The sequence below is a fragment of the Chiloscyllium plagiosum genome, unplaced genomic scaffold (assembly GCF_037043375.1).
Source record: "Chiloscyllium plagiosum isolate Xiang-an unplaced genomic scaffold, Cpla_swu_hap1 HiC_scaffold_26, whole genome shotgun sequence".
Classification (NCBI taxonomy): domain Eukaryota; kingdom Metazoa; phylum Chordata; class Chondrichthyes; order Orectolobiformes; family Hemiscylliidae; genus Chiloscyllium; species Chiloscyllium plagiosum.
Genome location: NW_028270164.1, coordinates 38,426,027 through 38,447,138, shown reverse-complemented (window position 1 = coordinate 38,447,138; position 21,112 = coordinate 38,426,027). Strand labels below are relative to the sequence as shown.

Here is a 21,112-nt window from a genome sequence, read left to right as displayed (position 1 = left end):
TTTATCTTGGCCTTGGGCTTTATCCTGTTGCTCATTCCTATACAGAGGCTCTCTCTTGCCCTTTCTAAACCCAGCTCCACCATTTTTTTGGGGAATTTGTGTTTTGCAGTTAGAATATAACATTCTATAATTCTACATATTTCTTTCTTTGAGAAACGGAAAGACTACAAAATTGCATCTTGCTGAAAATTCTTGATTTCTCCTTTTACCATGTAAGGTTTACTCATAGCAAAACCAAATTAATGGAAGAAGTTGATGTTGGGGACATGTCCTCACTCAATCCTTTTAAAGTGTCTGTGTTTGTACTTTATAGAAAAAGTCATTAAATCTTAGAAGCTCTCAGGCATGATGGTTCAAATTAATGGTGCAATGAATAAGGAAGCAAATGTTGGGTTGTATTTGTTCAGCAAAAAGCCTTGGTTAGTGTGAGGTTCCAATCCGTGTTAATTTTAATTTTGTAATGTCTCAATTTTGAAAGTATCATTTGCTTTGTTCTGAATTCCTTTTGAGAATGCCCTAAGTGGTGACCTGTGAGATTCTCTGCATGCTTTTTGTTAAAACATTATGTTACTTTGTAATTGTGCTAGTAGTTTTGTTGCAAGGCTTGAAAAATATCTCATTTTAAATTGAAACTTTGCTGACAAACAGCATTTTCTCCATCGTGTCTGTTGTAGAAATGACCTAATATGACTTGAATTGTACCAGGGGAAAAATATCCTGTATTGCACTCATGTGACTACTAGTCAGGAATAAATCTGAAAATATTTTGACTGTTTCGGAGCCAACTTCTGGATGATCGGATTCTCACCATGGACCAGAGAAATGTGCTTTTCTGTTCTAGATTTAAAGGACTGAGAATGGAAATTTAGGTCTATTGTTTTGGACCAAATCCCAGTTGTCAATGGGTAACATTGTGTGGTGTATAATAAGTGCATTAATGGTATCCTTCAAATCAAAATGAAGAAATAAAACTGAGGATATTTTCGAAAAAAGTTCAGTAATAATTTATGATGGCTAAATCATCTGAAAATTGGGAATCTTTAGAGAAGTCTGCAAGTAATTTAAAATGTTTATTTTATTGCACAAATATACATATGCATTGCTTCAATCATTTTGTGGTTTGTGCTAGCTCCATCTTAAATGTAATTGCTCCTTTAATTCCATATATAGTAACAACAGTCGATTTGCTGAGTATTCCATTTGTAAACAGATATAAATCACCCAAATTTGCTTGCGGTTTAGTGGAAGAAGTGTTCTTTTCAAAGAGCTTAAAATAGGCATGGCCCTTAACAATCCATTCAAGTAATGAATCGTTCTTCTCTTACAATGTTGTTATGAAACATCTGCTCAACTGTATATCCTGACAAAAAAAGCTTTGTTTTTTAAAAAAAATCTATGGTTTGAATCTACCCAGGCATTGAACAAAGTGGACATTGACAAGAAAGTTAGGAAAATAGATTAACATGGCCAGCAAGGAGCTTCTCAACATTACAAACAGAAAATTTTGTTTTCCAGCCAAGTGTTGAGCAACAAGATGAGATTCTCACCAGTGAGCAGTGAGAGGCATATCTGTGTGTATTATTCATTGACATCTCATTATTAATTAATCTAACATCATTAATATGAAGTTTCCCATTCTCCCAAGTGCCAATTAAAACTGGATGGCTACAATTCCTCAACATGAAAGTCAGAGAGATTACCTGTCTAGGACAAATAACATGAACTGTGCAGGGTAGCTGTGGACTGCTAACACTTGACATAGTGCACAACAGCCTTTTAAATATGATACCAGAGATCCTGAGATATCCAGGTAGTGGTGACTAATTCTGCCTATGGGGCACCATAATGGCATGATGTGTAGGTAAGAAGGCAAGTTTGAGAAATCTCACTAGGCTTTGCAGAGAGAAACCCTCCATGAAACTCACCAAAATTGACACAGCCAATTTCAGTTAAGTCATCCCAATATCTCTATCCATTCTTTTCATTGAAAGTGTGCACGTTTTATCTTTCCTTCTCTCTAAACTTTTCCTATCCCTCTTTCCTTCCTCTGTGCAAGTAAGAAAGTCTTCATGCCATTAGTTTTTTTACAAGCTAACTTTGAATATTTTATCATCATATCAATACAAATTGAGTATTTCTATATAAAAGTACAAGTTTGTTCATTTTGCATTAATCAGGACAATTTGCAAGGATATCAATTCAAGGGCAAAGGCAACATTTGTACTGATGAGTACAACACAAAAGGCTTCAACAAAATATTTTACTTTTAAGCAAAACTCTAATGTAAATTATGAAAAGCAGTGATCCCTGTACTGATGCTTGTGGCACACCATTTCTTACCTCTGCCATATTGAATTACTACACCTCATTCTCCTATTTCTTTCTTGAGAGCAAATAGCATTCTGTTCTGTCCCAGACTCCATATTCTCTTACCTTATTCATCATTCTATTTTTGGGTCTCTTATGGACAGCCTTTTGAGAATTCTGATAAATTACACCTATTCCGTTACCACTGTCTACACACTAGAAAGTTCAGTAAGATTAGTCAAACGTTTTGTTTTCCTTTTGAAAATTCGGACCAGCATTCGATAACATCATTGCTCAGTATTCTTTGATTCACCTTTATTAAGAATTTCTTTTGTTTTACCAGTAGTGTTCAGCCTACTAGTCTATATTTTATTGAACATCTGCTATCCCTTTTGTTTTTAAATAGAGGAGTTATTTTGTTGGCTTACAGTATTCTGGTACAATTTTCTTTTTCTATGCAGTATTGTCTAAATTAAGTGAATGCAGTCTGTCTGGACCAAATGTTTTACCCTGAATTTGATTAGTTTATTTGATATAGTCCCTTTTATAATTTTAAGTGCCTTTAACCTCATTATTCATCTTATTATTCAGTGTCACGTTGATCTGTTCTATTTTCTGGTTCAAAAAAAAGGTGAACTTGCTGTAATCCTAGCAGAACCACAAGGCTGTTCTTAATAGGGAGAGACGACAAGTGGTGAGTTTGGTCTTAATGTCACCAGACCCAAGAAGAGGGGAGAGATTGAGAAGGCGAGTCCTTCATGGTAACCTCGTCCACTGCAGGAATTGAGCACATATTTTTGGCATTACCCTGCATTTCAAACCAGTTGTCCAGCCAACTGACCAAACCAACTCAGGACTGAAGCAAAGTTATTAACACTTTTGCTGTCTCTGCGTTTCATTTCATGTCACATTATCCTTTTTATCTCTTAATTACCCTTTTCCAATACCAGAGTTTTTAAAATTGAGGTGTCTGTAAAATAGTTTGCTTTTTTGTGTTTTACTTTCTTGAGTAATTTAATACTTCCACTTCACCTTTTTAAATCCCCTAATCTTTTTGTATTCGCCATTCTCACATACTCACTTGCTGTCTGTGTGCTTAATCTCTGCCTTTTTCTGAACTCTCAGTTATTTGTTTAGTCTTTATTCGTGCATGGAGTCCTAGAGCGTTTAATTGATTCTTTTCGTGGAACATATCTTCCCGCACTATGAACACTTTATTTATAATGTTTCCTAATGTTGATGTTCTTGGTTGTTTGTCAAAGTGTTGCCTATTTTGTTTTCCCCAAGTTCCCTTCTCAGCCCTTTAATATCAGCTTTTCTCTGATCCATGAACTTAGTTTTCATTATGTGTAGTTTCTTTTCTATTATTAACTTTAAAATAGAAATCCAGTTCCTGTCAATAAACTCTGACAGTCAGATAGCCCATCTACCAGGAAGATTGCAGTCATGATTTTCAAGTAGACAAGCTGATTAATTCAAAGCCATAATTCACTTCCTAAGTTATTCCTAGATAGTGTAGATTGGTCCCCCATACTCACCAGTGAATGTTTTCTGTAAGTCGCAAGTTTTAAATTAAAACCTGCACTAACGATAGGCTGGGTGGGATAAGTTCTTCCTATTAAATGTAGCAATTCCATCCTATTACCTTTGAAATAATTACAGCTGCAAACTTTGTGTTTTTAAAAAAACATGCAATTTAAAATGGTGTAAATGTACTATGTATGTGGATGAAGTTTATTGCTTGCGTTAAAATTCAGAAAATATAGCTGTTTTAATCATTGATTTTGTTTTACAGTTATATGAAGAGGCCTTGACTGAAAATGAGAAACTTAAAGCCAAACTGCAGGAGGCACAGCTGGAACTTGCTGAAGTAAAAACACAACTGGAGAGAGCTTCACAGGTTCAGAGAGATTGCAAGAGATTTTCATGGAGTTGTATTTTTCACTTTAAATCCTGTGCTATGGAAAGTTTCTGTTGATAATTTAGCACCAACTAATGTTGACATTTGTGCATTTCAGAAACAAGATCGGATTTCTGATAAGTCTTCAATGTTGGAGATGGAGAAAAGGGTATGTTTTGTTATCCCCACCCCTATAATCACCATGAATGTCTAAGCATAGAATTACTTGGATAAAAATCTGTTCATTATGAGAGAGTTTATCAACATCTTAAATTTCCAGCTACTTTAAGTCATTCTTTATAATTGTAGTGACAATAGCTTTTCAGGTGAGATGCAACAAAAGCCTTATTGTATCTGATTAAAAGCCAGATTACCCATCACTTCTGCAATCTGTCAAAACTTTATAAGCTTTTTGTTGAGCATGACAAAGTAGTTGCATGAATTATTCTACACATCTCCCTTATTGTGTTTCAAACATGTAAGGAGGGACGATTCAGTTTCCCACTATCTAACACCCCATGTAGTCTGTAGCAAATATTTTAAACTCTTCTCAGCATGCAGGTATATAATACTTCAAATAAAATATATTACAATCAAAATTAAACCAAATACAAGGTTTACTTGAATGAAAGAAAGAAGAATTTAATTCCTTACTAACCCAAGAGAAATAGTGAGTCATGGTATCAAATGCCCAAGCAAAGAGACGTATAAAGTTTAAAAGCGAATGCTGTCCAGTACAAAAAGGAAGATTAAACATGGGCAGTTTGAAAAGTTGTTGTCGTCCTTGAAATATTAAATTTTAATCTGATGCCAGTTGTTTAGTTCATGCCTTTTATCCGCAGCCATGGTAAAATTTCCAGATATCCTTCAATTCTCCATCAATAGATGTTTCTCCAATTTACTTTGTCACTAGGCATTGTTCTTCAGATTGTGCTTTTCTGGACTTCATTACCTTCTGAATGCTATCTGACTGAACCTATCATGATTAATTAATTTTCTAAAATTGTACTTTGACTTCAAGAGCAAGAGAAAAACTTGGAATAAAACATGCATTTAGAAGTTATAGCTGGGAATGCTCAACTGTCTTTAGTATTTTAACATAGATATAATTGGTCTTTGACAGGAAAAACGTGCTTTGGAAAGGAAGGTTTCTGAAATGGAGGAAGAGTTGAAGGTATGGTTGTGGTTTTATTTATTCATTATACAAACATGAATTGCAGATCTTGTGAATAATCATGAAGTATAGTTCCCTGTGAGGAAAAATTATGGGAATTGCATGCTTTAATATTGATGTCAAGTGTTCATTACGCTCTTTTGCCTCCTGAGGTGTAATACTAACTTCTGTTAACCTAGATTCCTGAAAATTATGGTTTTCCCATTTAACCTGATAGAATTTTTCCATCCAATGTCATTATGTGGCTAAAACCAGTCTAACAGGAAAATCACAGGAATGATTCTTTCACTGTTCCAAAGCAGGGCAATAACAGGTGGAATTACTATCCCAACTCAAAACCCAGAAATAAATATTCATTTAGTAGAGAGGAATCAGAAATATAGTTATGATTTGTGTTTTTACTATTCTTGATGTTCTTCAATTGAGTACTCTAACTGATCAGAGAGCAATCATTCATTTTTAAAAAGAAATTTAAACTCCTAGTTATAAACGGAGAAATTACCCTGCACGATTTCATATTTTACACACAACTTTTACTGTAACAAATTAAACAAATAATGTGTTCTTCTTTACAGTACAGCATCTTGAGGATATTTTAATTTATCCTGGATCCAAACCAGATTGTTACATTGCGGTTATGAATCCTTTTTGATGCTCCTCAGTTTCACAGACTGGCACTTCTAGAGCTTTTTGTATTTTTGAGAATTCCACTACAGATCATTTCCCCAGGCTTTATTATCTGATGGTTTTAATTCCTCATGCATTTAGAATTTTCATGCCAAACGTAGGCCCCACTCTCACTTTCTGCTTGTGACTCCAGATCAGGACATCCTTGATTCTGAATAGTCTCTGAGCAAGTACACAAACGACTTCTCATAACCTTCTGTGTTAACTCTGCTGGTATCTTTCTCACCACCTTCAAAACTTGCTCTGTTCCATTCTTTGAGATTCTCCCCACACAACATTAGCATGGAACTGCCACCATTGCATACCCCAAACAGAGCTGTAAACTAATTCTATTTTACCTAATGATACATTTGGCAAGCCAATTCATGTACATTATTTAACAGCTGACAAGTTAGATAATTATGGCTACGATAGTCTATGATAGTCTATGATACCAATGTTGATATGTTTAGTGTCTTTAATAAAATAATGCACCCAAAGCAACATGCATTTATTTGAGCCATTTAAGTTAGACAAGCACTTTATTTCTTGCTGTCTGTATACAATAAGTAAAAAGTACAGACTTGTGCCAGAAATTTCAAGTTACTGCAGGGAACATTGATCCTAAAATGCTTAACAAAAACATTATCAATCACAATATTGAGCCATAGTAGGAGACATCTGTAGAGACATGCTTTGAGGAACATCTTAAGAGATATCGAGGGAAATATTTTGAAAAGCATCTTAAGATGCAACACAAGAGTGAGATTTTAAGCCGTATCTTAGGAGGGAGAAGTTTAGGAAGGAAATTCCAAAGCTTAGGTTTAAGACAGCTGGTCAGAATTTGGGGAGCACAGATTCCAAAGGTTTTTATAGGATTTGAAGGAGGCTGCAGTGATGTAGTTGAGGCTATGTGGGATTTGAAAACAAGGATAAGATTTTAAAGGAGATTTGTCAAACTAAGAGCTTATAAAAATTTGTAAGCACAAGTTTAAGTAAAAAGTGGCTGATATATTGACCAGGAGTACATTGAAATAGTCAAGTCTAGAGGTAACAAAGTTGTGAATGTGGATTTCAACAGTTAGGGTTGAACTTTAGCAATGTTACATAGTTGAATGTATACAATAGTGTAAATGTGTAATCAAAGTAATTTCATGATCACTATAACACTGAGATTACAGATGTGTTGCTCAGCTGATGGTTTTTGCAAGAGCTGGAAATAGTCAAGGAATGCAGTTAATGGAGGAGATCAAAAACAGCAGCTTCAATTTCTCCAATATTTAGTTAGAAATAATTTCTATTCAACCAACATTGAACATTGAACAAACAGAGCAACGAGTTAGAAACAGTGGATGAATCTACCTTCCTGCTTTAGCCACCAAAGTAGATAATCTCAAATTAATCCATTTATCTGTCATGCATTTGCCTGCTTATTTAAACCGCACAGAGGCATCTCTGCATCTTCCTCACAGCTCTCACTCTCACCCAGCTTTGTGTCATCTGTAAATTTGGAGATAGTACATTTAGTTGCCTCATCCAAATCATTAATATGTATTGTGAAAAGCTGGGGTCCTTGCACTGATTCCTGCAGTATTCCACTAGTCTCTGCCTACCATTTGTAAAAGTGGTTTATTTCTACTCATTGTTCCCTGTCTGCCAACCCTGTTTTCTATCTTAGTATGCTTTGAAACCCTTCTGAAAGTCCAAATAAACCACATTCCTTGCCCCAATCAACTCTACTTGTTATGTCCTCAAAGAATTACAATAGATTTGTGAAGCACAATTTCCCTTTCTCATATCCATGCTTATTCTACTCAGCCCTGCCACTATTTTCCAAGTTTTCTGCTATTAATTCTTTTATGATAGACTTTAGCATTTTCCCCACTTCCAGTGTCAGGCTGATCAGTCTATAATTCCTTGATTTCTGCCGCCTTAATAGGGTCGTTATATTAGCTACCTTCCAATCTGTAGGAAATATTCCAAAGTCTATAGAATCTTGGAAAATCCACTATTTCGTGGGCCACTTCCTTAAGTATTCTGGGAAATAGGTTATCAGGGTCTCTGGATAGATTAGCCTTAAATCCCATTAATTTCTCCAGCATTATTTCTCTACCAATACTGATTGTTTTCAGTTCCTTCCTCTCACTAAACCCTGTGTTCCCCTGCCTTTCTGGTATGTTATTTATGTCCTCCTTTGTGAACGCAGAACCAAAGTATGTGTTTAGTTGGTCAGCCATGTCTTTACTTCCTCATTATAAATTTCCCGGTTTGTGACAGTAACAGACTCATACTTGTTTTCAATCTTTTTCTGTTCACATACCTATAGATACTTTTACAGTCACCTTTTTACATTCTCTGCAAGCTCACTCTAGTCCTCTATTTTCCTTTCTTAATCAATCTGTTTGTCCTTCTTTACTGAACTCAACTGCTTCCACTCCTCCGGTCTTTTTTTTCTGGCCAATTTGTATTCTTCTCTAATCTAATACAATCTCCAGTTTCCTTTATAAGCTGTGGTTTAGCCATCCTTCCCATTTTCCTTTTTGCGCCCGACAGAGATGAACAGTTGTTGCAGTTCACTCATGCTCTTTTTGAATGTTTGCTATTGGCTTTCCACTGTCGTCCCTTTAAGCAACATTCCCCAATATATCATAGCCAGCTTGTGCCTCATATCATTGTCATTATCTCTGTTTAGATTCAGTTTGTCACTCCTGTCATCTGTTCTGTGAAGCCTTAACCTAATACATCAGGATCATACTCTTAAACAATTAAATTAATATCTTCTGACTGAAAATATGGCCTTGAGAAATCTTCGAGCTACTCTGAACAACTGGAAACGGCAAACATGCAAAGCTCTACTTCACTGCTAAATTTATGCCACCTTGTTCCTCCTGTATGCAAGCAGGTCTTTCCATTTGTCTGCCAACCCTGTTTTACTATACCTTGCAGGTGCTATTTGAAGCAAACTAATGTCTGGTTAAACTTGAGTTTTCAATCCTAAAGCTTTGCTGTGGAATGTGTTAGATTGCCATCTTTTCTTTGGAATCCTTGTCTGACATTGCAGTATAATTTATGAAGAATATGTAATTAGAATAATTTATTTTATAACTATATAGTTTGAAAAAATCCCTTACCTGTCACACTGGGTATCCAGAATTACAAAGGTGTTTTACTTCCTCTTTCACCTCACCACCACCATTATTTCAGCCCTTTGTCTGTAATAAGCATTTTCTGCTTGAAACCTCTCACTGAAGGCCCAGATATAATGAATTGAAACTCCATTTGGTGCTGTAATCTGTGGTGCCACTAAATGTTTTGCTTTTCCAAACCCAAACATAAGTGGTTAGTGGTATTGATTAATTTTCCACATAATGGAATGGGAACTCAAAGAATTCAGATGATATCCAGCTATTCTAATTTCTGCATTTTTATATGTAATGCAAGTGTGCTTTTATTCCAAAACGTGTGCGCAGGGGTGTGACAATGCATTACTGTTGGACATAAAATTTGACCAGGAGCGATTGTAACATCCTGTAAAGTGTCCTGAAAAATGTAGTAATTGTTGGTGAATGAACCCTAGATAATTTAACCTCTGAATTCTTTGGAAAAGCAGGAAATACCTTTACATTCTCTAAAATTGGGTGTTGAAATTGCTTCATATTGACCTTACCTGATGAATTGAATAGTATGATGGTATGCACAGACTATTTTAAAGCTTTAGTAGCAGGCCTCATCCTCCAAGCAGGCAGATAAAAATGCTTTGGTGGACATGGGGTTTAACAATGGTTATTAGATGAAGATTTTCCTAATCTGTTTGACATACATTTCTAATTCTGGTTCAAAATGATTGAACCCAATCCAAATTTAATAATGTACCTTGCACTCAAAGTTTGCATAACTTATATTATTAGTTCAATTGCAAATGCATTTTGATTTTCCTTTGATCATGTGTTTTGGAAAACATGTTTCCACAGATTCCTGTGGCATGCTGGATTTATGTTTTCACCTCCAGTCGCTGAAACAAAATCCTGCATGGATTTTCAGATTTTTTTTGGTGACTGGAAAATTCCTCCAAATCAACTAACTTATCTGAAGTTTTTGGTACTGTTCAACATATATCATACATACAATCAGTTTATTTTCTGTTCCTCACTGTCCTCTTATATGCAAATTAAAACATGATATCTGATGTAGGAGTTAGAATTGAGATTGGGGGATTAAAGTGAAGAATAACGGAAATAGAGTAGAATGAATGGAATATTATTACACTTTCAACATGCTCCTGAGCTAAGACTTTTATTGGTAAGATATTTCTTACTTTTCAGACCAATTTGAGAATCAATAGACTGTCAGCTGATAGCCAGAAATGTTACTAGAATTTATAACTTCCTGGGTGACTGTTGTCTTTATGTGACTTTCTGTTAGAGGCATGTAATAATGAAATGGCTTAAAAGTGAGTGTAGAGAAAATGCAAGCCAACCCAGAAGAAGGTTATAAAGGGGTGGCCAAAGATGGCTCTAGGTTTCATACATAACATGGCAGGTATCTCTGATAGAAAATGAACCATTATCTCATTCCCCATGAACTTCCCATCGCACATTTAAACTTCGTGGATGCTTCATCGTAGAACTTCCACAGAATTTATGCACCTTTGCATCAGTTTCTGGTCTCCCGATAATCTGGAGACTGGAAGATTATGGGTCATTGAGTTTCTCTCGAATTGAGTACTTTTAGAAAAGAATCATGGACTATCGAGATTATTGTTAGGATGTGAAGTTATGGCTAAACGTTGGTAACAAGTAGGTTATTATGATTCAGAACACAGGAGAAGGTTAGTTTGGTTTAGCAAGCTTTTCTCTGGACTGCCATTGTGCGTCTAGCTGTCAGTTGAAGTATAGATCAGCTCACTGGCGCTCACCAAAAGAGCAAAGCATGTTTTGGAATTATTTGAAAGTGGAAGTGATAAATAAAAGGATAATAGTTTGATATTTATGTTAGGCAAACCCTCCTGCTCGTGAAGTTGATGCTGCTTATTCCTGTTCTAACATAGTCTTATGAATTCAATAGTGTTATTTTGTTTCAGCTTTGTTTTCTGATGCATGAATATTTCTGTATTGCTTTGTTTCTGTTAGAACGCTGATTCATATTTTGTTCATAACTTTAGCTGAGATCTTTTTCCTGTATCTAGGAATTATATAATTTAAGCATTTCAAGTTCTAATTAATTTTAAGGGCAAGCTAATTTCTAATTATTAGAATCAAATGTTATGTTTACCTGTATCTTGCATATGAAGTAAATTTGTTCTGGTGAGATAAGTTGCCACATCCTTGTTCATTTAAGAAAAATTTGTACACCTTTGTGGGCTGATTATACAACTTAGTTCTTTAGCACTTTTTTTTTCTGAAGGCAAGACTAAGGGTAATTTATAGTGCTACCTCAGGTTAATATGGTAGTGTTCTCAAGTACTTTGTAAGACTTTATTTCTTGCCATGTGCACTTCTACTTGCAGTGACAGGGAATAAATTCAGTCAGCTTTGACAGCAATTATTTTCAGCTCATTGTGCTAAAATTCTCTTCCTAATATGAACTTAAGGCTCCTGTCAAAGGACTTGCATCCATTAATTATGTATCAATAGGCAGTAGTCCAAAATGGCTTCTTATGGTAGTTATTTGAAATCAATCTACATCCAATAAAATAGGTTTTAAAATACGATAATAGTAATAGTTTTATCTGGAATTCTGTACAATTAATAAATATAGTACTACATGGAACAGGTCAAATTGGTCTATTTCTGTTCCGATTTCAGAAGTTCATTACATACAAAAGAACAGCAAAGTAGTCTATATTTACACTTGATGTGGAAGAGTTGCAGATAGAATGGAAACGGGCGCTTTTTTTGTGTGAAATATTGATTGACACAGTTTTTGGGCACTATCTACAAGCTATTTTCTTTTTAGTTTGGCAGTTCAAGTTGATAATGCCATTTGAGTATTGTGCTAGGATTATTGAGTGCCAAATGGAAGCCAACCTCTCAGATAATGTTTCTGCAATGCTTATGCAACCATAGAAGACATGTTTCATGATGTACAACAGATTTAGAAGTGCTTTAGTCATCTCTTACAGTTTGCAATTTATAAAACAGACATGGTTTATCATCCATAAATTATCTTCACCTTTTGATTGTCTTAAAATGTTTACCACTCAGTTGCTGAGTTGTGACTTATCCCTTTTATTTAAGCAGTGGGTCATTTCATCCAAGTTTGGCATGGACAGAATATAAGCCGTAGCAAATAGGTGAAATAGAAATTCCCACAGTTGAGATTCATGTGATTTATTGGTCCACTTCACACAGGTATTTACCATATTTTCTTGCTGTCTAGGCTTGCATCTTATTTGGGCAGCGTATGAGGTTGCTGCTGAAGCAGATGGATTTAGTAGACTTGAACTCCGAGAGGGCACAGTGGCTCAGTAGTTAGCACTGCTGCCTCACAGCACCAGGGTCCCAGGTTCGATTCCAGCCTCGGGCGACTGTCCATGTGGAATTTGCACATTCTCCCCAGGTCCGCATGGGTTTCCTCCGGGTGCTCTGGTTTCCTCCCACAGTTCAAAGATGTGCAGGTCAGGTGAATTGGCCATGCTAAATTGCCCGTAGCACTAGGTGCATTAGTCTGAGGGAAATGGGTCTGGGTGGGTTACTCTTCGGAGGGTCGGTGTGGACTAGTTTGCCTGAAGGGCCTGTTTCCACACTGTAGGGAATCTAATCTAATCAACTCAGTCATGAGACCTTGTTACTGTGAATTTGTTTCTCTCTTGTTGTAGTCTTCCACAATAGAAATGCAGTCAGATGTTTTGCAAATATGCACAGTTGTTTCCAAGAATAATGGTAAAAGTTTCAGTGATGTATAATTTAGAATATGCTCCCAGAAACTTAAATCAGTTTTGTAATGTCATTCAATTTAGTTAATTGTGTTTCTTTTGAAGAGAAATTTTATACTATCAGGAAAATTCTCTTCTGATCCAGTTAGTGTTTCAGTTTTCTGTTCATTTCATGGCTTAAAATGTGTGTTGCTTTACTTCGTGGAGTCATAGAATCCCTGTGGTGTGGAAGCAGGCCGTTCAGCCTACCGAGTCCACACTGACCCTCTAGAGCTGCCAATTGAGTTCCAAACAGCAAAAATCCCAGAAGTACTTAGAGCTTATTTACCTGTTTTGAGATAGTTGATGAGTGTTCTGTTATTTGTAGGAGGTAGAGGTTGAATAAAAGAAAACTTGAACTCAAATTTTGAGAATATTCTTAACTATATGTTTTTCTTGCAGGTTTTAACAGAGCTGAAATCAGACAACCAAAGGCTGAAAGACGAGAATGGCGCACTAATCCGAGTAATTAGTAAACTGTCAAAATGAAGGCAGTCTCTCTGAGCAGGAGGCAAAGAAAGCCAGATCAGCTGAAACAGTCTGCTTGCTCTGTGAAAGAACCATCACAGTAAAGAAGCAGTTTCCTCAGAAGTGGGGGAAGCTTCTGTTTATATCTTACCTGTTTGTGGCTTTCTCCCTGCATATGTTATCTATAAATGTTCATCAAACTATGATCTTATTCACCAACTATAAGGTCATTATTCACGTGTTCGAACAGCCTTGTTTACAAGAAATGTTAGGGTGAAAGTTCTGAATTACTTTTTAAAGTTCCAGGTATCTGTTTGTTAAGGGGATGTTTGTAGCTTCTTGAAATCAAGCTGCAATTTGAAGTCTTTCAAGAATGGCTTTAAGAAATGCCTTCCACTATGACATCAGCTCAATCATGTTAACGGTGCACTTCACTTTAGCTGTGTGTTGGAAAGGATCTTTGATTATGCAGTATTCGCTTCTTTGCACAGTAATTAAAATCACTGCAGAACCATGGCTTATTTCTTTTTTAAAATTAAAAACCATCAGCTAGACTGTATGGTACAGTAAGTATTAATTAAAGTGCAATATGCGGTTTTATTATTTTAATGTGATACTCATGAGATTCACTGCCTTTATTTCACTTTACTTCTGCCTTCATTATTAACAGTGAATTTTGATTTTGTTTTGCAATTTTTGTAACTTGGTTTATTGACCAAGCTCTAATATAGTCCAAAAACTTGGGTTGTGTCTCTGTAGCTGTGTGATTTTTTTTTCTCTCTGTCAGCAGTCGCCACCTGCAATTTGCATCTAAGCGCCAAGTTCAAAACAAAAAGCTGGTTCATATTAGAGTTGTGTAGCAAGGCTGGTTCAAACATGTATTTTAATGTACAGCTGCTGGTTTTGCATTTTGCTCTTGAGACAACCTTTTGTTTTGCTTCACCTATTTCAAACAAAGCTTTGGGTAATGCTTGTTTTTTTTTCATTTGATCTTGACTTCATACACCAATAAGGGGCATTACAACTTTACCGTAGACTCAAAAATGTCTTTTCTATCTTGATGTTTTCAATGCATGATGAATAGTATACTGTATCCTTATACACCACTACTACAGGAATTTAAAACAAAATAGAACTTTTCTGCAGTGAGCACTCCCTATAAATACAAGAAAGTTCAGGGAAGGGATCCATCCAAAGACACACATTGTATAGACCTTAATCTAATGGAATTCACGGACAAATGTAGTAATTTGCATTGTGTATTCCATAGTTAAAATGTCTCTATAGACAATTATAATATGGTACTGAAATCAAAGTGTGTATATTTATATAGTGTGTATGTATATATAATATATTTATATATAAATGTGTGTGCGCGTGTACATATATTTTCATTGATACAGAAAAGGCCATCGGTTTTGTGTTTTTGTTTACCTTAGTCAAGCCTGCAGCTTACTGAAAGTGCATTGGCTGTTTTTTAGTTATAACAATCCTGTGCAAAATCGGGCTTGCAGTAGTGTTGCTACTGGATAAAATACAAAGGAACTGATTATTAAGTCCTTTATACAATATGAAGATTATGTACATATGAAATCTCCACAGGAGAGTTCAGACTGCTGGGAATTTACATTATGCAACGGTTGGTGGCCTTTTTAAAAATTATGAATATGCTATTAGATTTAATTTAGTGTTATAAATTGAACATTTCCATGTTGGGAAATGTACATGTGGGAAATGTACACATTATTTAAAGCTTGTAAGCACATCCATATTTTCGGTTATGTAGACCACCGAGTTCAGGTTTGAAATGGCGTTGTACTGCTATTGTATGTAAATCAAAAGGACTAAACAAATTGTTACCTTTGCAAATGCTTTTACTAAATGTGAGTCTTTACTGCTCTGAATTCGATGTATTAACTTCTTGTGGTGCTTTTGGTTCCAATGTTTGAAAAGCTCTACTTTAGATGGGATGCATTTTCTTATGCGTTATGAAGGAGTTTTGTGCAGATGCGAGGTCATGACTCTTTCAGATTGCCATTTAAATTTATAATTGTCTAAAGAAAAATAACCCTTGGGCTTCAAGAACGTACTAAGACTTGAATTGGTTCAGTTAAATGTACTTGAGAATTAATTGTACCACCAAATGTATTAGCAGTGAATTCACCTTCTGGTAACGTATTTTCAGGTCAAGATTAATGCAGTTTGTAAAATGGTAAATCAGACATTTAACAAAAAAAAAATTTAAGTAATAGAAAATATTTTTATCCTTTACAAATGACAATGTACAATTCACAATTTGACTTTCTATTACAAGTAAAATGACTGAATTAGAATGAAGTTAAATACACATACTCAGACTAGTTGTAGGGGTGTGTTGCATTGCAACATGAGCTGGAGAATGGGTCTGCTGGGGCAGACTGGTTGATAATGGATGGCTTGTAATATGGCTGGCTGACTAAAAGGTTCAGATTCAATTAATCAGATTGAGAGGGATAAAACTAAAATTAAATGATACCAAGGCCCTTTTAGCTGTGAGGTTAGAGTATTTGTGGAGGAAATGGGGGTATAAAATGTTTCCCTTAAGAGTTATTTTCTCATAGTTTCTTGGCAGTTGTTAGTACACTGCAGCCTATTCCAGGGTTACTGCTAATGACACATAGCTGGACTGCTGGGATGTCTGAAAATAACTCGAGTAACTCACAGTGATTTCTGTCCGTCTATCACTTATTCAATTTTCATATAGTTTCTTCCAAAAGCTGTGCTTAAAGAATCTGTAAAGATGATTCTGTAAATGTTTAATTAAAAATAATGATGTTTGAGTAAAAGGCAGTGTATTTAGTTAATAAAAAAAAGTACACCAGTTTTGCCTCTTGTGAACCATTTTTTAAATAATTTCAAAGGATGTGTATGTTACTGACTAAGCCAGCATTTATGACCCCTCTGTAATTGCCCTTGAGAATGTGGAGATGGCCTGACTTCTGAAACCACAGCAGTCCATGTGATGTATGTATACTCATTATGCTGGCTGGGGAAGGTGTTCTAGATTTTGAACCACTATCAATGAAATAACAGTGATATAGCTGGTGTGAATTTGAAGGGAACCTGGAACTGGGGATGTTCCCATATTCTGCTGTGCTTGTCCTTTTAGGTGGTAGAGGTCATGGTTTGGAAAGTACTGTACAATGGAGTCTTCAAGAGTTGTTAAAGTGCATCTTGTGAATGGTACACATTTCTGCTACTGCGTTGGTACTGTAAGAGAATAAATGTAGCTGTTGGATAGAGTGCCACTGCTTCATCATGGATGGTGTTGAACTTTTTGATTGGCATTGGAGATAAGACAGGTGGAACAGGCTCACTCTGACTTGTGCGTTTTAGATTGTAGACAGGCATTAGAGAATTGGATGATGAGTTGCTCAGCAGAGTTTCTAGCCTCTTAGCTGCTGTTGTTGCCATGGTATTTATATTGCAGGTACAGTTCAGTTTCTGGTCAATGGTCGACCCTAGGATAATAGGAAATTCGGTGATATTAATGTCAAGTGCCACTGTTTGGCTCCTCTCTTGTTGGAGATAGTCATTGCCTGGCACTATGTGGTTCAAATGTTAGTTGCCACTACCAGCCCAAATCTGGATGTTGTCACAGTCTTGCTGCATACATATACTGCTTCAATATCTGAGAAGGTTCAAATAACTCTGAATATTGTGCAGTCATCAGCAAACACCCCATCTTTGACTTTATGTAGATAAAGTCCTTGAAGCAGCTGACGATGGCTGGGCCAAAGACAGTACTCTGAGGAATTCCTGCAGTGATGTCCTTGGACTGAGGTGTTCAAACTCCAACACCACAACCATCTTTTGTTGTGTCAGGAATGACTCTAACCAGTATAGAATTTTCCCCTGATTCCTATTGACTCCAGCTTTGCAAAGGCTCCTTGATGCTGGATTTGCCCAAATTCTGCCTTGAATGTTGGATTGTAACCCTTTCTTCCCTCCTTGTATTCAACTCTTTTGTCCATATTTGGATCAAGGTTGTAATGAGTTCAGGAGCTGAGTGAGCCCAGTGTAACCCAAGCTGAGCATCAAGTGAACTGGTTACCTTTGGGTGAATGCCACTTGCATTCACTGTCAACATCCATAACTTTAATCGGTAGGATGATAATTGGTTGGCTTGGATTTGTTCTGCTTTTTGTGGACAGGACATATGTGGACAATCCTCCACATTGCTGGGTGTACGCCAGTGTTGTAACAGTACCGGATCAGCTTGGCAAGGTACATAGCTAATTTTGGACCACATGGTTTCAATAATGTTGCCAGAATGTGTTCCGAGCTGATAGCCTTTGCAGAATACGCTCCCTCCAGTCATTTCTTCATATTCTGACTTAAGGAAAAATTCAGATGTGATGTGTTGCACTCACTCTTTAAAAAAAGTTAGTTTGCATATTTATATTAATGTATGTATTAAAATATATATATTAACTGTCTCAAGGGGCTAAGTTAAGGCACAAATAAAAACAAGGTTTGATCTCTAGCAACTGACAGCATAAATGATATGTAAATAAATGTCTGTGAGCTGATATTGTGGATGACTGGCTTGATGCCCAGATATACATACATATGCAGGCAGAATATAGTTTCAAATTGTAATTTCCACACTTCGTGATTCCAAGACATTGGGGTTTGGGTCTGCAGGATCCTAAATCACATAAATGTTGGTTTAGTTTCCAGTAGATTGTCTTATTGAGAGTACTAATAAATGGAGCTATGAATGCATTTAGGATATGAAAGCCTCATTCTAAGACCATGTCAAAAATGTCACCACTATAAATAGCAACATTGCAATTTGGTAAGTACAGTTGTTAAGATTTCTAATATCTATCATGGGATGCCTGCAATTATTGTTCATCCCTAACTGCCCTTGAAAATGTGCTAATGAGCTGCCTGTTTGAGTGATTTGCTTGGCCACTTCAGATGATCATTTACGATTCAATGGCATTGCTGTAAGCCTGGAGTAGCTAATAAGGCAATCATTATAAGCAGGTTTTCCTCCCTAAAAGACATTAGTGAACCAGTTGGGTTTTTAATGCCAGTCTGATATGATCAGCAATGATAATCATTCAACTAATTTTTTTAAATTACAAATATTTTTAACTGTTCTTCAGTTCCCCAGCGTCCATGATGAACTTTGCACTGCTGTCTAGTGACCCAACTTCTTATACACCTACATGAGCTCCATGCCAGTTGACCCATTACTGGCATAAAACTAATACAAATTTTGTTCAGGAATGGATGTAATTTTAAGGTATAATTTAATCATACAATCCCAAAACATACTCACTGAATTCCTATTGGCATCATTTCTAGGCCCATTACCAGATAAAGAAGTGAACTTTTTGTGTGTCTCAGCTGGCCTATGGCAACTGCTGACATTAATAGCACTGTCTAACCCATTGATAATATATCTTAAGTCGAAGACTCTCTGTCAAACAAAGAATTTGAAATATGTTGATTCCTGAATTGAATTTTGCTAATAAACCTATTGCTGGAATGGATAACTTGTCATTCTGTTATTTCTTGGCAAGAATCGTTACATACTAAGGAGCGTAGTCTTTGTTTAAAGAAATTTTGATGGTTTTTGCCTTTATCATCAATGATGGTAATGTTTAAGTGGCTACTGTCAAAAAACATAATTCTCATTAATTTGTTAAAGATCTGGGTTTATCCCTTGAAAGCATCAAATCATTAGGATATTAAGAAGACTGCAGGGAAATTTGTGGTTTGTGTTAATGCTATATTTGTTGAAATTGACTCAAATGAGCTTATGCTATAACCCGGAATTAGTAGGCCCTGCCAATATCTATATTTCAGTTTCAAGAGAAAGGATGTAATATTTAAATGTTATTCTCAGTAAATACTTTAAGTGCCCACAAAGCATTTATACACAGAGGACATAATTTCCCTCCCCACACCATATCTTTCAATAATAAATGTTGAATTAATTTTCCATCAAACTGATTAATCTTTGGTCACTTAATGATTTGCTTGATATTGGGTTTTCAAGTGGAGAATTAAAGGAGAAAAGGAATGCTGGAAGTTGAAAATAGAAAATACATTACTGAAAATACATTCTCAATCAACATCTAAAAGTGTAAAACTGTTTAAAGGTTTTTCTTTATCAAAAACCTGATAGATGTTTGATTTTGACCTGAATTAAAAAGTGCTGAGGGCTTGCATTGCACCAGTTGCATGACCTAATGGAAATCTTTTATCATACAATCCAGATTGTTAGGTGAAAGAATTTACTCTGATCTTTTGTGCTGTCAAAATCAGCATACCTATATGATGAAGCAAATTCATAATAAATGTTAATTACACATTTGTATAAATTAGTGTAAAATGTCTAGTTTATCATTACTTGCAAGTTTAGAATGTTCTTTTAAACTATTGACCAACACTTGTTTATGTCCATTTTGCAAACAAGTTCATTGTTTTTCTTTTGTTGGCATTTTAACATTCTTTCAATAGATGTGATGAAAACACTTGGAGCTCATCTTTGGACATTGGTGCACTGCAGGCTGTTAAGTGTGGTTGACGTCTGTATGTTTTAAAGAAATAATTGTGTGGAGTTAACTTTGGCTGTTCAGACTTTATGAAGTTTATTTATTGATCTGTGTATTGAGATCTCATCTGCCTACAGAGTTGTTCACATCTTGTATCTGCATGAAACTGGCTTCAATAATATGTCAAAAATGTATTTTGTTGAATATAAATAAATGAATTTTAAATATTTGTGTGCACCTTGATTTTTATATAGTTGTATGTTATTTAGAATATTGTTATTTAGAATAAGGCACTTTATCTTACTGAGGTCAGTGTTTGAACCTGATGCAAAAATAAACTTCAGAGGTCTTGAAAAGCTTATAGTGGGATTTTTCCTTCAAATTAAGTGCTGCTTATCCATGAAGGAATATGAGTCATCATCTTTTTGAGGGTTTGAACATGTTATACTAATTTGCTCAACAATCTATATGTGCATTGCTACTGAGATTTTCTTTATCTTCTCTGTTGAAGACACAGGCATATGTTGACAGTTGAAGCACTGGTGATAACAGCCCCCTGGTATCTCATTAAAGTAGCAAGTTTCAGCCCTAGTTTTGACTATTGAGAGACCAAGGTGTTGATGGTTTTATGAACCTGTTGCAGTCTGCTAATTTTGCACAAACTAGAGATCAAACCTAGCAGTTATTTGGTTTGCATGACTCCAGCTTTACCAATCTATATGTCGTAGACGTTATTAATTGTCCAGACATTTGTTTCACACCTCAGATTATTGTCTCTGAGTGAACTGCAGATTCGGTCACTTACCCAACTTAAACTCTCAGTAGGATTGATCTGACAAAATAGTAACTTTGTCAGTATCAATTAGATTTCTTATCCCAGTTCAATATTTTTTAAAACTACAATTAAATGTTAAATACTAACAATTTTGTGAATTAGAAAATTGTCAAAGTGGGCCTGGTTGGGACACACTTCAGGGCACCACACTTTTGACACACTTCAATGGCTTGCTGAATGGCCTGCTTCCATAATAAGGAATTCTGTCATTCTTATTTCTGAACTGATACTTTGATTCAGGAAATTAGCTTTCAAATTGTCACTTTTAATCCATCTAGTAACTATTCTAAGCCAT

At 35.7% G+C, this 21,112-nt stretch overlaps 1 protein-coding gene across 6 annotated transcripts in view; it reads left to right on the top strand.

Moving 5' to 3' along the window:
• Nucleotides 1–20,209, top strand: part of LOC122563241 (protein phosphatase 1 regulatory subunit 12B-like) — a 288,710-nt gene extending 268,501 nt beyond the window's left edge. For all 6 annotated transcript variants that reach the window (XM_087973634.1, XM_043716857.2, XM_087973633.1 and 3 more), the window contains 4 exons: nt 4,103–4,207; nt 4,326–4,376; nt 5,331–5,381; nt 13,363–20,209. In XM_087973634.1, the coding sequence (XP_087829760.1) occupies nt 4,103–4,207; nt 4,326–4,376; nt 5,331–5,381; nt 13,363–13,449 (294 nt within the window). In that variant the 3' untranslated portion in view covers nt 13,450–20,209. The remainder of the gene's footprint in view (nt 1–4,102; nt 4,208–4,325; nt 4,377–5,330; nt 5,382–13,362) is intronic.
• The last annotated feature ends 903 nt before the right edge of the window (nt 20,210–21,112 follow it).